Genomic DNA, 14,710 nt, shown 5'->3' with positions numbered 1-14,710 from the left:
TAAGGATATTGAGCTATGAAACTTTATAATGCTTTACAATATAACAAACTCTAGTCTCATTATTAGTCTCTAATCTTTCCCATGTGAGATAGAAACGAAAGAAACACACAAAAACTATTCTACCAAAAAAAAAAAAGAAACACAAAAACTTAAGTAATTCGTTTAACTAATTGTGTTTCTTTGATTCACTTTTTATTTTCTTTTTTCTTATTGTTGTTACATTGTTGTCAACCTCCCTTGATGTCCTTTTCTTTCGCCTATTGCTCTTGTGTATATATTTGCTAATGTGCACTAAACTTGGAACATAACTAAGAAGAAGTACTGGCCAATATTTGGAACGTGGTCTTGTAGTCTCTTTGTAGACTTCTTTGTATATATCTTCTCCAACAACATAGATTCTGGTCTTATATTCATCACCATCCGAGCCAACATCAGAACACACTGCCACTTTATTCTCCTCGTCCAACAAGAAGCTTGACACATTCACCACACTCGGTAAATCAAATCTATCATAGTCTACTGCTAAGACAAATTTTCCCCATGACAACTCTATGGACTCATCAATCTTATTGGTCAAATATATCCTCATCACATTTGAAACTTCAAGAAAATTCTGATGTAACACCGCGATTTTTTCTCCCTTAACAACTGATAGAGCCGCGGTATCTTTGGAATTAACACTCTGAAACGGAAGAGGAAAACGCCCGAATATCTCCTTTGTGAAATCAAAGTACAATATGAAAAATCCGGTTTCTTCGGCTCGGGCAACCCAGTAAGTATTTCCTTTCAAAGACATGCCGTCGCAATATAGGCTGTAGTCACGGGTGAAGTGATCAAGAACCCTCCAAGAATCAGAGCTAAAGTAATATATCTCAAACTCAGATACAAATTGTTCCTGGTCAATTTGGTAAATGCAAGACCTTAAGATTTTATAGCTATGGCCTGATTTCTTGCTCTTTACGTATCCTAGCGCATAGCAATCTTTACTCCGGTAACGAGTTCTCGGTTTAATCCTCCGGGTTTGACCGGTACAGGGGTTCCAAACCACAAGTCTAGTGTATCCCTCATTAGAACATAACATCAAACCGTCACAGTGAACTATATAAGATATTTCCAAATCTTTTGAGTCTTTTAGACGGCTAAGTTTACCCGGAAATTCGATAGATGGTTCAACGCTATTGTGGATTCCATGGAGATCGACACTAATTGAATAAACCCTAAAATTACTCATTAACATCAACTTACTTGCATCTTTACCAAAGTTCTTCTTAACGAAGTAGGAATCTTTGAGTAAAGTGTACCATCGTTTGCAAGTAGTTTGCAAATTTGCTAGAGACTTGGTAGGAACTCTAGAGAGTATTTCGGATTCCAAATCGTTTGGAAGATCAGAGATCATCATCGTCCTTCTGCGTTCTATGTGAATGGATCGTGAAAGAAAACGTATATGAGTGTATAAAACTAGGGTTTTAGTTTCAATAAGTCCGTATACCAATAAAACGTAGAAAATATAAATTAGGGTTTTAGTTACATAACCCCATACTATTTATTGAAAAGCCCATTAATTAGCCTCAAAATGTGTTTGATTACCGATGGACAAAATTAACAAAATACATAATATTTTATCTAAGTGGCTACGAGCAGAACAATGAACATTTGTATAAAAATCATTAGATAACTGATAAATAGAAAAATGTGTTGAATAAAATTGACTAATGTCGCTCGAAGTAACATTATTACCAAAACCAAAGAAACACAAAAGCATTAGATCACTTCTTGTTGTTGTTGTCAACGTCCCTTGACTTCCTTTTCTTTTGCCTATTGCTCTTGGATGTATTTTTGTTAATGTGCACCAAACTTGGAACATAACAAAGGAGAAGTGGCCAATTCAAATACGATCCCTTTGTAGTCTCTATATAGACTTGTTTGTATATATCCTCTCCAACAACGTAGACTCTGGTCTTATTACCATCATCATCATCAATATCAATATCAGAACACACTGCCACTTTATTCTCCTCATCCAACAAGAAGCTTGTCACATTCACCACACTTGTTAAATCAAATCTATCATAATCCACTGTTAAGACAAAGTTGCTCCAAGTCAACTCTATGGCCTCACCAATCTTGTTGGACAAACATATCTTCATCACATTTGAAAATTCAAGAATATTCTGATGCAACACCGCGAGTTTTTCTTCCTTAACAACTGATAGAGCCGCGGTATCTTCAGGGTTAAAACTCTGAAACGGAAGAAGAAATCGCCCGAATCTCTCCTTTGTGAAATCAAAATACAGCACGAAAAAGCCCATTTCTTTATCTCCAGCAACCCAATATGTATTACCTTTCAAAGACATACCACCAGAAAATATGCCATAGTCACGAGTTAAGTAATCAAGAACCCTCCAAGAATTAGAGCTAAAGTCATATATCTCAAACTCAGATACAAATTGTTTCGGATCCTTTTCATAACAGCAAGACCTTAAGATTTTATAGCTATGGCCTGATTTCTTGCTGTTTACGTAACCTAGGGCATAGTAATCATCAAACCGATAACGAGTTCTCGGTTTGATCCACCGGGTTTGACCTGTACAGGGGTTCCAAACTACAAGTCTAGTGTATTCCAAATCAGAGCATAGTATCAAACCGTCACAGTGAAAGATTCTACATATTTTAAAATCTTTCGAGCTAAGTTAACCAGAAAACTCGATAGAAGGTTCAACGCTATTGTGGATTCCATGGTGATCGACACTGACTGAAAAAACCCTAGAATTACTCAGTAACATCGACTTTATAGAATCTTTACCAAAGTTCTTCTTCACGAAGATGGGATCTCTGAGTATAGCGTACCATCGTTTACAAGTGGTTTGCAGTTTTGCTAGAGACTTGGTAGGAACCCTAGAGAGTATCTCGGATTCTAAATCTTTTGGAAGATCAGAGATCATCATTGTCTTTTACGTTTTTCTGAATCTGGTAGAGGAAGAAAACGTATAGGCGTATATATAGGAGTGTGCATAGAAATTAGGGTTTTAGTTAAACTAAGTCCCTATTGGTTTATTGAAAAGCCCATCGTACAAATGTGTTTGATTACCGTATAATTGATCAAAACTATGTCGTTTTGAGTATTATTTAACACAAAAAAAAAAAAAAGTTGCAATAGTATAACGATATCTTTAAATGTAAAAAATGTTAAATATATTATCATCATCACCATGAGGTCCATGACACCATCCTAATCGCCTCTTTTAAAAAAGGTTAGAAACGACGTCGTCATGACACTTATATACAGATTTATACGATTACCAAAATCTATACATATTCGGAGGATAAAATTGACTAATGTGAATGGTTAATTTACAAAACAAAAATTACTTAGAAGAATTTTTTTTGCACAAAATTCTTTATAAAACAAGTCGAATATCCCTATATTAGTAAAAGAGAAGTACAAAAAGTGCTTCCGGGTCGGGTCAATTTCAAAAAATTAACCGAAATTTATAATTGGATCTTTTAAAGTTGGATAGATTAATGGGTTTGGATACATACACCGGATACTTTCCAAATCTAATTTTAGAATTGTATTATTTCCATAACTAATTATAGAATTTACTAATATTTCTCTAACTAATTTAATACAATCTATTTTAAAACAAAATATTCTTCTTTCACGTTTATTTGATATTATTTTTAATTTATGATATTATTTAATAATAATTTAAATAATACTCTACTTTCACTATATAATATTGATATTTAATAAAAATTTAACTTTTTGCATATGTTGCAATTTGAATTTTTCAAAACGGACATATAATACTCAACTACACTCGGTTAAATATTTTGGACAATGGTTTAAAATCATTATAAGTATGACCAATATTAAAACCATTGTTACATGAGCATATTTTAAATTTCAAATAGTTTCAAAATATTATAAATAAAAGGTTCAAATACATAAAACTTTTAGAATTTAAAATATTGAAATATTTTTTTGAAGACATAAATGTAATTAAGGAGACATAATTTTTATTGATAAAATATATTATATATCAAACTACGTAAATTTTAGATAATTCACAGGTAGTTTGTTAAAATCACAATTATAATGATAAAGCGAGTTACGAATAATGTTTTTTACAAAATGAATTCTGTTACGGGTTGGACTTTCAAAAAATATATTGTAAATATGTAATTTTTACGTATATTCCTATTTTTACTACAAAAATGGTCAAAATGAATAATTTATCGACAAATATTATTTCGTGCTGTTAAATTTTCACCGTGTTTTTAGTTGTATCAAAACTCAGTATATGATTATTTACTCGCTTTTCCTTTATTATTTTATTTAAACTTATTATACAAATATATGATTTACCGCAATCGACTGCACTCTAACAAAATTAAAATGTAACATATTCTAATACGTTAAAAGTTATATATATATATAATTATTTCCTCCGCGCTGTAGCGCGGGTCTGAACCTAGTTTATAAAATAATTTACAAAGCTTTATATAGACCGAGTATAAACTTCTACTGTATATGCTTTACCAAAATTAAGAAAAAAAAAAAAAACAAATACTATGGATTTTACTAACTGTCTAAAATGATACGAAACACTGTAGCTTAATTAGCAACCTCCTCCGCCTCCACCACCACCTCCACCGCCACCACCACCACATCCACCGCCACCGCCACTGCTGCTGTCAAAACCACCACCACCACCAAACCAGCTGCTGCCACCTCGACCACCTGTATTCCAAATGCCTCCATGATGTCCCCCAAAACCACGGATTCCATAATCTCTGCCACCATTATTCCAAAGCCCTCCATGATACCCGAAACCACGAATCCCCACATCTCCACGGCCGCCATCATTTCCTCCGATACCCTGACCTCCTCCTCCTCCTCCCGTGTTTCTTTCTCCGCCGTCATCATCACCCCTATCTTTATATATAATACCTTTTACGTATTCCAATTAGGTTTTCATTATGTATAAAAAAACTTGGGAAGAAGTCAGTACCGTTACCGTATCATAGTTGCTTTCTTACGTTTCTTTGATACCAATACGGCAATACCAAATATTATATATATATATATATATATATATATCAACTAATCCGGTCAGCTTTGGAGAAATGCGTTGATGTGAATTCGTTGTCTAACATCTAGAGTTTTGAACTACCATACTGCCTAATCCCAGGTTTATAATATTTTCCGACTGATGTACGAGAGTAGTCAAGCCACCTACATTTATTAGGTAAACTAATTGGACTAAGGCTTAACTGACAAACTTCCTAGCTAGATGTTGATAACAGCAATAGACTGAGGCTCAGACCAAACCTCCAAATCTCCAATGTCTTTATCTTTGCTAATATTATATTGGACATAAAACTTTGCTTGCGTGTGTGTTACTGTTAACCTAATCTACCACAATAACAACTAATAAAAACGAATGGGCTTGACCAAAAAAAACAAATGGGCCTAATAAAAAGGCCCATTTAAATTTCGTTTGGGCCAAAACTCAAATCCAAGCGGGTCTTAACCCGACTCATATTACATCACCGCTTACGCAAACACACGACGAGAGAGTTTTTTAGGACTTTAGTCGTGAAACAAAACTTTTGCCGACCTACGAGCCGTCGCCTCATATTTATACACCAAAAAACCCCATCCCTAACTCTTTCTTCTTCGTTTCGCAATTCGATCTAAGACTTAACAGAGATGTCAGGATTAGCATGTAATTCGTGTAACAAGGAGTTCGAAGACGACGCTGAGCAAAAGTTCCATTACAAATCCGAATGGCACCGTTACAATCTCAAGCGCAAGGTGATAAAAAAATCAATCTTTCTTTATGGGTTTTTTGCGTTTTGGTTTTGGAATTGATTAGAGAACTTATAGAAATCGTGATTTGTGTGTTTCTGTTCCTTGTGATTATAGATAGCTGGTGTTCCTGGAGTTACAGAGTCACTATTTGAAGCTAGACAAGCTGCAATTGCTCAAGAGAAGGTTAAAGCTGTTGAAGCACCAATGCTTTATAGTTGTGGGATCTGTAATAAAGGTTATAGAAGTTCCAAGGCTCATGAGCAGCATCTTAAGTCGAAGAGTCATGTTTTGAAGGCTTCTAAGAGTAATGGAGAGGAGGATAAAGCTATTATTAAGCAGCTCCCTCCTCGTCGTGTTGAGAAGAACGACGCTGCTTTACTGAAGGGTTCGATTGAGGAGGTGGAGGAAAGTGAGGAGAGTGAGGATGAATGGACTGAGGTTGATTCGGATGAGGATTTGGATGCGGAGATGAATGAGTCTGGTGAAGAGGAAGAGGATGATATGGATGAGGATGGTATTGAGTTTGAGTTGGACCCGTGTTGTTGTTTGATGTGTGACAAGAAGCATAAGACGATTGAGAAATGTATGGTTCATATGCATAAGTTTCATGGTTTCTTTATTCCTGATATTGAGTACTTGAAGGATCCTAAAGGGTTTTTAACTTACGTTGGCTTGAAGGTTGGTGCTTTCTGCTTAGTCTGTCTCATCACTTTAGCTCTCTGTGTTGGTTTTTGTTTTAGCTACTCATATAGATGGTTGTTGTTTCAGGTCAAGAGAGACTTTGTGTGTTTGTACTGCAATGAATTGTGCCATCCATTCAGCAGTTTGGAAGCTGTTCGGAAGCACATGGAAGCTAAAGGTCATTGCAAAGTGCATTATGGTGATGGTGGTGATGAAGAAGATGCAGAACTAGAAGAGTTCTATGACTACAGCAGCAGGTTCTAAATTTTCTGCTTTCACCTCTGTTGGTATCTTATTACCTAATCTTATCTAAATGTGTCTACTTTTGGTGTGTGTTTTGTGCAGTTATGTTAATGGAGATGAAAATCAGATGGTTGTATCTGGTGAATCAGCTAACACCATAGAGCTTTATGGTGGGTCTGAGCTTGTGATCACAAAGAGAACCGATAACAAAGTAACGTCTAGGACTCTGGGGTCTCGAGAATTCATGCGCTACTACAAACAGAAGCCACCCCCATCTTCTCAGAAGCACCTTGTCAACTCTCTTACCTCCAGGTTTGTCTTTTACCCATCAGAGATCATCTTTTAGAATTAGCATTTGCAGAATCTGACTTGATTGAATCATAAACACAGGTACAAGAGAATGGGTCTAGCAACAGTGCATTCGAAGGAGAGCATAGTGAGGATGAAGGTGATGAGAGAGATGAACAAGAGAGGAGCAAGAAGCAGTGTCAGACTCGGAATGAAGAGTAACGTCATCAGAAATCTGCCCAACAACGTCACTTATTAAGTCTTGCTCCTCAAAACATTCAGGTCTATCCCTCTTTGTTTTGATTCCGTAACGCATCAGAGTTTTGTGGAAGTTGTGTTGTTGGAGAGTGAATCTAGAACCTATCTAAGTTTTTTCATTAGTAACAAAAGTATCTTAGGCCCATTGGGTTCCCATTTTGTCCTATTAAGTCTTTTGAAAGTGTAAACGTTTTGGCTGAGTTTGCATCTCTTTGCCCAGTACTTTGTATTTCTTTTCTTGTTAACTACAGCTTATACTCTACAGTCTACACTAATCTCTATGTATTTTGGTAAAGATTAAGGGCTAATCTATCTTTCTTATCTACTAAAGATTGGTTTGTAAACCAAGAAGTCAAGAACTAATAACAACATTATTGTATAAAATCTCTGAAATTTGAGAATCCTAAAGTCTAGTCTAGTCATGGGCAAGAAAACAAACAATCCGAGTTTACCCAAACACTCGAACCAAAAAAGTTCGGTTCAAGATCTTAGATTCAATTGAAAACCAAACCAAAAACCGAATCCTATCAAATTGAGACCGAGTCGAAACCTAACCGAATATCCAAATATCCCATCCAAATACCTATGCATAACTAAATTAATTAGTTTCTAGATCATACTTTCGAATTAATAAATCGAGGGGACTATTCAACTGATCAACCCTAATAGGCGGGAAGCTCCAATCAAAATTGGCGGGAAAATTCCCCGAAAAATATTCACTCACATAGCTCTTAAAATTCCCAAAATCATTCTCTTCCCTTAACTTCGATCATCACTTACTCAAATCCCAAATCTCTTCTCAAGATTAGCTTAGGGTTTCCGATTCGCGAGCTTCAAAAAATGTTCTCCAGCAGCCAATTCGAGCCTAACTCCGCCTTCTCCGGCGGCGGATTCATGTCTTCTCAGCCTTCTCAAGCCTACGAATCATCTTCCTCCGCCGCTAAGGTAATACAATCCATTTCCCCTTTTGATTCAGACTACAGATCCGATTATACAATCATACTGTTTGAATTTTTGGGGATTTCTAAATCCGATTTGGGTGTGGGAATATGCAGAATCGTGAGTTTCAAGGTCTTGTTCCAGTGACGGTGAAGCAAATCACTGAATGTTTTCAATCTGGTGGTGAGAAATCTGGTCTCGTCATCAATGGGATCTCACTAACAAACGTAATTGAGCTCTCTTCAAAACCAGATTGTTGATTTTTGCGTTTTTTTGTTGTTCGAGTTTACTCAATTGTGTGATGTTTTTGGTATATTCAGGTCTCACTCGTTGGGCTGGTGTGTGATAAAGATGTCTCGAAAGTCACAGAAGTGAGATTTACTCTTGATGATGGAACAGGACGTATTGATTGTAAAAGATGGTAAACACATACAGAAGCTATTCCTTTTGATTGATGCAAAGCGTTGTTTTTTAAGTGCAATGGTTGTATTTGTGAAGTTTGTAATTGGTGTGTTGCTGTTCCTTTCTTATAGGGTAAATGAAACTTTTGATGCTAGAGAAATGGAGTCTGTGAGGTTAGTTTCTTTGGGTTTTTGTGTGATTTATGGTGAGATTACTTTTGTTTTGGATGTGGTTTTCTAATGGTGAGCTTTGTGAAAATAGTGATGGAACTTATGTGCGTCTCAATGGTCATTTGAAGACTTTTCAGGGGAAAACGCAGCTTCTTGTTTTCTCTGTGAGGTAAGTTTTGATTTTAAAATGTTTGATTCCTTTGGCATTTGCTTTAGATTTTGGTATGTTCTACTTAAGTTTGTTAGATATATGTGAAATCATTTTGAGTATGTATTAAAGATTTTTTTTTTTGCAGGCCTATAATGGACTTCAATCAGGTTACCTTTCACTACATTGAGTGTATACACTTCTACTCCCAGAACTCTGAATCAAAGGTAAAGAAAATGGAATACAGCAAAAAGATATAACTGTGTTGTTGTAAGATCATAATTTTCAATCAATTCTCTCTGACATGTGTTTTCTTAATAGGGACAACAAGTTGGTGATGTCACTCAATCTGTTAGCACCACGTTTCAAGGTGGATCAAACACAAACCAGGCAGCACCATTGAACCCTGTATGTTGTTTCACCAAGTTTTATGGTTTTTCTTCATGACATATGATTAGCTTGCTTAAAATCTCATTGTTGCTGCTCTCTTTTAGGTGGTGTCCTCTCAAAACGATGGGAATGGTCGCAAGAACATAGATGACATGATTCTAGACTATCTTAAGCAACCTGCTTGCACGTGAGTTTGAGTTTGCTTCGCCTTGCACCACTTCGAATCAAAACTCATTTTGCTTACATGTGATTCTGAGTTTGCTATGCAAATTGCAACCGCTTAAAAGCTGGTCTGATAATCGTTATTTGTTCATTGCAGTGCAAGACAACAGGGGATACACATTGATGAAATTGCTCAGCAATTGAAGATCCCAAAGAACAAGCTAGAGTACGCTCTTTTGTCCTTCTTCCTTATAATCTCTATCTCTCTTTTACTCTCAAAGTTGTTGATTTCATGAGTTTGCTTTAATTTGTCTTCCTGGTGTGTTTATAGGAGCGTTATTCAATCACTGGAAGGAGATGGCCTAATATACTCGACGATAGACGAGTATCACTTCAAGCACGTCGAGCTTTGATCTCTCTAATAATGATAATCTAGAGTTTGGTTTTATCCGTAGATAAGAGTCATTAGTTTCGTCTGGTGATGATTTAAGAGATGTTTCAATATCCAGAACCTAGGATCACGTCTAGTTCAATTCTAAAACTTTGGTAGTGTCATGCCATAAGTCTTGTATTGGATTATGTTTCCTTGTTTCTTTCAATTTGGTAAGCCAACTTCAAAAGTTCAAACTTCAATTTGGATTGAAGTCAGTATTGTGTTGCAGTGCATGATATATACTGTATCTGATATACAATACTAGAATCTGAATTTCATTAAACTCAAACTGCATTACATATTGAAAACAAACAATATCAAAATCGTAACATAAACCTAAAGCATAAAACACTAATTAGCAAATCATTAATAACACAAAACAAAAAAACATATCTTCAAACCCTAATTATACTCTGTTCCATTCTGGTTCCTTATTATTACTAGTAGAATTGTTTGCGGCAGAGAGGACATGAGTCGTTATGTCGTTTAGTCCACTCAGTGACACAATCTTCATGATAACAATGCGAGCAGTTAGGCATCTGGCAGTACTCCTCGGATCCAGACAAATCCTCCAAACAGATGGCACAAGTCTCCAAATCTGTATCCAACGACGGAGCAGAACAACGAGGCACAACGTCGTACACCTTCTGTGTCAGTTTGACAGAGACTATCATGAACAAAGGTTGTTGTGTGCTGCGCAAGTCAGAGCTTTTGCTTCTTATCTGTTGGGCTTTGACTACAATCTCATCACCTACGTGTCCGGACAAGAGATCATCGTGGAGTTGGGTTTTGAGGGTTAGTAAGACGTCTTCTGGTTCCATGGTTCGGAGTTTCAGAATGAATAGTGAGTCGGGAGTAGAAGAAGAATCAGGGTAAGACCCGAGACTCTTGATGCTATGATCATCATCGTTCTCGTCTATGAGAAACTCCTCGAACTCTCTGTCTACCGTGATGATTACGGTGCTTAAGAACCCTAATAACGGTGCTTGAGACGTAGCGTCTACTTGAACACCAAGTTTGAATGATTCAGTTTCCATTGTTTGAAGTTGAAATCTGACAAAACTCAAGAAAAAAGAGAGTAAAAGAGATGAGTCGCGTAAGAGATCAGACGAAAAGTTGTGGAGAAGTGTGTTTATGTTTTAGCAAAACTGAAACTCTCATTATATATAATTTGTGATTTCCTTTTTTCCTTTTTCCTATTTTTCCCTTTTTTCCTATTTTTCTATTCTTATTTCCTTTTTTATTCTTTTCGAAGTTCATTTTTCGTTAACGGTCCATTATTTTATTGTTCTGTTTCCTTTTCCTAGTTGTACAAACATACATCTTTAAATTATTTATAAATAAAAAAAACAACATTATAGAGCTTAAACCAAATAATTTTTTCTATGGTTTGCCTTATTCAACCTAGCAAAAAAACAAACAGAGAATCTTATTAGACCTGTAATTAGCACATCGTATTATGTATAAATTATTGATTAAGAGATTTTTTAAACTAACATTATCTACAATATATTGATTCCATACATTATTCTATTTAAATCCTTTTTCTTTTAGAATTAGAATATAATTCCTAATTACTAATTTGACTGACAAAATACGTGATATAATTATTTTAAAATTTTATAAAAACATTTTTTTATTTAGATACGTATTTAAATAATTTATTTATTTAAAAAATAATTTATTTATTTAAAATTAAAAATTTAAATAATAATTTTTAATACACATTTATCATTATTTTCCAAAGTTTTTAAAGAAAATTTCAATTTATAATTTTCTTATAATTATTATTTTTAAATTTTGAGTTTGTTAAACCATTTTTGTATTACGATGGTGCATATGAGAAAGAGGAAATGGAGTAGTACACTAATATAATACTCTCTATAAGTTTTCGTCTTTTCTAAACTGGATTTTTTTCTTTGCTTTTTATATTAATACGAGATATAATTACAACAAATCCAAAAAAGAAAAACTTAAAACAAAAAAATAAATTATGACAATATATAAAGAGATAATGTAAACAATTAAAAATACAACAATCCGCACGAAACCCACAAATCATGTTCAAATTTCATGCTAACATATAAAATGCCCAAAATATTAACATCTAGATCTATATATGGTAGAAACCCTAATAGCACACGTTTCTTAATGATTTTTTACCGCACTTCCGTTTACGCCCACACTTCGACTTATACTATACACACTTAATTTCTCAACAACTAATGAAGCTAAAAGTCAATAGTTTTTCTATACAAACACAATCAAAGTTTTAAAAAAGTAAAGTATGGTACAGTGAAAAGAATAAGTAGAAAATAAAATACGAACCAATTACTCATAAACAACATAATAAACTTCCGCGCTCGCGCGGGCAACCGACTAGTGAATCATATAAAGAAGAAGAAAAAATTCAATTTACAAATATTATTCAATAGAGGCGTCTAAACATAACGTTTATAACCACGGAATCGGTTTAAACATAAACCGGGAAATTGATGACGGTTATATTTCTCCTTAACCGGTTGAAGATGGGTTAGTAACTTAATTAATTTCCAAATCACTTGTTTTAAACTAAGAAGAAGAAAAAGTGGGGTATCTCGTTTTCGGAAAAAGATGACAGTTTAGTTACCGTTGTGATAATAGTAACAAAACCTCTCTCATTGATTTCCTTAATACTCAAATTTTAATATGACCGTTGCGATTCATATTTCCTTTTCTTGTAAAACCTCTTAATATTTAATTTACTTTTATATCAAAATTCTCTCTTTCTCTCTCTCTCTCTCTCTCTCTCTCTCTCTCTCTCAACTTTCTTCTTCCTTCTCCCTTGATCGAGAAAATCAAAATTCTCAATTGTGATTAACTTCTTCTTCGTTTAAACCCTAAAATCAATACTAAAACAATCTCCTTAGTTCGTTTTCTTGTCGAAGTCGATCCATCTTCTCCTTCGATTCTTTGATTTATCGTCGCTGGAAAAAGCTTCTATCTTCAGCTTTCTTCTCCTCGATTTGTTGTTGTGAGATTCGGTTTCGATGATCGGGAGATACGTAACAGGGCGATCAAAACGGTGCTGAGTTAGTGACGTGGTGGCGAGCGAGCGAGGCTTTTGGGTCCTATTCTTCTGGTTCCTCATGGCGGTGCTCTTGCTTGCTTCTTCTTCTTCCATTCTAGGTACCGCTCTATCTCTTCTTGTTACTCAGACTTGGAATTTTCCTCTTGGTCTTGTTCTTGTTGATCTCTCTGGTGTCTTAGCGTTAGTTAACCTTTTATCCAATTTTAGGGGTTTATTAATTGGATAAAACATATCGATTCTTCCAAGAACGCTATTGGACTAAAAGCTTACAGCGTGAGTTAACAAAGAGGATAACATAAGCACAAGTCGTCTGATTTTGAGTTCTCTTTAACTAAAACAGTCCCATGAAAGTTGCCTTTGTGGTAACATAAATCAAAGAGGGTGTATGGGGTAGGGTCAACATCGAGTAAATTGTAGTTCCAACATAGATTACACTGTGTGTCGACTTTGTGTCTTTATGTGACTTCTTTTTGATGCAGTTTCAGTTCCTGAAATCAGACCAACGGATCATTCAAGATAGAGCCTATGTGTAACCCCAACTATGTCTGTGAAGAAAAGGGGGATTACTCTGAGTTACGTTTTGGCCAACTTAAGGAACTGTTCTGAAGCGCGTAGACTCTTTGCTACAGTATCTTGGTGGGAGGTTGAAACTTACCAATGTATTGGATTCTGGAGAATGGCTCCATTTTATGACATGGGATATATGCTCATTCAATAGGTATGAACTTTAATTACTTGTAATTGCTTGCTGCTGCGTGTTAATTGGGTTTGTGAAAACTGCAGTCATATGCTCAATTTTTGGTATTATATTATTCCTCTCTTTGTTTTTTACTGAGAGTTTGTGGTTCTCTGTCTCCATTGTATGTCCCTTATGTACTTCTTATATATGATTTTGTGTATTCAGTGTTAGATAATGAAGATCTGTCTTGCGTTATGCTTTTGTTTCAGGGAGGTGACTCAAGATTCGATGGTCCAGAAGATTAGAAAACGAATGTCGATTCCTACGATGATGATGATGATCTCTGCAACATATTACATCATCTGTAAGTTTAGAGATTGATCAGAGCACAAAGTATACATATTACATCTTCGTTTCATTGATTGAATGATGATTTTTATTGATCCTCTGTTTTCTTTCAGTCAAGATCGATGTCACAGGATATTGAATCTAGCCACTTAAACGCTTTCACCAGGTATTAGCAGGTTCGTAATAGTTTGTCTTTAATTATAAAAAGATTGAATTAGTGTCAAATTATGAAGTCTCTGATGTGTTGTTTGTTTTGTATTATGTGTAAAATTCGGGAACGGACACTGTCTGAGTCGTCACAGGATACTTGAGATATGGGAGATATCACAGCCTTGAAGGTATATTATAACTTTTCTAACTTTTATTTTTAACTAAGAATAATAGATTTTGATATATGTTTATATCTTCTAAAATATACATAAAAGAAAAAAAGATTTTATATTTTCCATTTCTATTTTTTCTGATTTTAAACTATCAAGGTTTTTTAAATCAAATTTCAATTAAACAATTTTAATTTTGAATAAATAAAAATGGTTTTTTCTGGGTTAAATCTAAGTGTTAAATTTAATTATGTTGAAAACAAAATGGGCCGAACATCCAGTCCCTTTGTGGTCCGTTAGAGGTGTATAAGTTCAACATGTTTTTCACGTATTGTAAATTTAACGCTTAGATTTAAAGGTT

At 34.9% G+C, this 14,710-nt stretch overlaps 5 protein-coding genes and 1 long non-coding RNA gene across 6 annotated transcripts; 3 read left to right on the top strand and 3 right to left on the bottom strand.

The window, feature by feature from the left end:
- Positions 1–227: 227 nt before the first annotated feature.
- LOC17889458 (putative F-box/kelch-repeat protein At3g17540) lies at positions 228–1,402 on the bottom strand. The gene is given in 2 exon segments (XM_006295809.2): positions 228–260; positions 263–1,402. Coding segments are annotated over 2 exon segments (1,170 nt in total). The 5' UTR covers positions 1,400–1,402.
- Positions 1,403–1,766: 364 nt separating this feature from the next.
- LOC17888490 (putative F-box/kelch-repeat protein At3g17540) lies at positions 1,767–2,942 on the bottom strand. The gene is made up of 2 exons (XM_023783796.1): positions 2,855–2,942; positions 1,767–2,617 (listed from the first exon to the last, which is right to left on the bottom strand). The coding sequence occupies exons 1-2, from the start codon at positions 2,940–2,942 to the stop codon at positions 1,767–1,769; spliced, it is 939 nt and encodes a 312-aa protein (XP_023639564.1).
- Positions 2,943–5,614: 2,672 nt separating this feature from the next.
- LOC17890474 (cytoplasmic 60S subunit biogenesis factor REI1 homolog 2) lies at positions 5,615–7,596 on the top strand. Its single transcript, XM_006293417.2, has 5 exons — positions 5,615–5,821; positions 5,933–6,496; positions 6,587–6,756; positions 6,845–7,054; positions 7,133–7,596. The coding sequence occupies exons 1-5, from the start codon at positions 5,717–5,719 to the stop codon at positions 7,287–7,289; spliced, it is 1,206 nt and encodes a 401-aa protein (XP_006293479.1). The 5' UTR covers positions 5,615–5,716; the 3' UTR covers positions 7,290–7,596.
- Positions 7,597–8,071: 475 nt separating this feature from the next.
- LOC17888859 (replication protein A 32 kDa subunit A) lies at positions 8,072–10,160 on the top strand. The gene is made up of 10 exons (XM_006294633.2): positions 8,072–8,233; positions 8,344–8,454; positions 8,548–8,648; positions 8,761–8,802; positions 8,891–8,968; positions 9,096–9,174; positions 9,269–9,355; positions 9,442–9,524; positions 9,657–9,725; positions 9,831–10,160. The coding sequence occupies exons 1-10, from the start codon at positions 8,129–8,131 to the stop codon at positions 9,910–9,912; spliced, it is 837 nt and encodes a 278-aa protein (XP_006294695.2). The 5' UTR covers positions 8,072–8,128; the 3' UTR covers positions 9,913–10,160.
- A 212-nt stretch (positions 10,161–10,372) lies between these two features.
- LOC17888925 (NEP1-interacting protein 1) lies at positions 10,373–10,969 on the bottom strand. The gene has a single exon (XM_006296378.1). It carries the CDS (start codon positions 10,967–10,969, stop codon positions 10,373–10,375), a length of 597 nt encoding a protein of 198 aa, XP_006296440.1.
- Positions 10,970–12,792: 1,823 nt separating this feature from the next.
- On the top strand, positions 12,793–13,626 carry LOC111831213. The gene is made up of 3 exons (XR_002834445.1): positions 12,793–13,100; positions 13,210–13,392; positions 13,482–13,626. It is a non-coding gene; the product is annotated as an uncharacterized LOC111831213 (long non-coding RNA).
- The last annotated feature ends 1,084 nt before the right edge of the window (positions 13,627–14,710 follow it).

Source organism: Capsella rubella, unplaced genomic scaffold (genome assembly GCF_000375325.1).
Source record: "Capsella rubella cultivar Monte Gargano unplaced genomic scaffold, Caprub1_0 scaffold_4, whole genome shotgun sequence".
Lineage (NCBI taxonomy): Eukaryota > Viridiplantae > Streptophyta > Magnoliopsida > Brassicales > Brassicaceae > Capsella > Capsella rubella.
Note: the sequence above shows the minus strand (reverse complement) of the source record. Positions and strands in the feature narration are given on the sequence as shown.

What these genes read in the sequence shown, in the direction of transcription:
- LOC17888490 (XM_023783796.1), bottom strand. Translation starts at nt 2,942, where the DNA reads ATGATCTCTGATCTTCCAAAAGATTTAGAATCCGAGATACTCTCTAGG. An exon ending in AAAACTGCAAACCACTTGTA is followed by an intron (nt 2,618 to 2,854) that starts AACGATGGTACG and finishes CTGATTTGGAAT; the next exon opens with ACACTAGACTTGTAGTTTGG.
- LOC17890474 (XM_006293417.2), top strand. Translation starts at nt 5,717, where the DNA reads ATGTCAGGATTAGCATGTAATTCGTGTAACAAGGAGTTCGAAGACGAC. An exon ending in GTTACAATCTCAAGCGCAAG is followed by an intron (nt 5,822 to 5,932) that starts GTGATAAAAAAA and finishes TTGTGATTATAG; the next exon opens with ATAGCTGGTGTTCCTGGAGT. An exon ending in TAACTTACGTTGGCTTGAAG is followed by an intron (nt 6,497 to 6,586) that starts GTTGGTGCTTTC and finishes TTGTTGTTTCAG; the next exon opens with GTCAAGAGAGACTTTGTGTG.
- LOC17888859 (XM_006294633.2), top strand. Translation starts at nt 8,129, where the DNA reads ATGTTCTCCAGCAGCCAATTCGAGCCTAACTCCGCCTTCTCCGGCGGC. An exon ending in CATCTTCCTCCGCCGCTAAG is followed by an intron (nt 8,234 to 8,343) that starts GTAATACAATCC and finishes GGGAATATGCAG; the next exon opens with AATCGTGAGTTTCAAGGTCT. An exon ending in CTTCTTGTTTTCTCTGTGAG is followed by an intron (nt 8,969 to 9,095) that starts GTAAGTTTTGAT and finishes TTTTTTTTGCAG; the next exon opens with GCCTATAATGGACTTCAATC.
- LOC17888925 (XM_006296378.1), bottom strand. Translation starts at nt 10,969, where the DNA reads ATGGAAACTGAATCATTCAAACTTGGTGTTCAAGTAGACGCTACGTCT.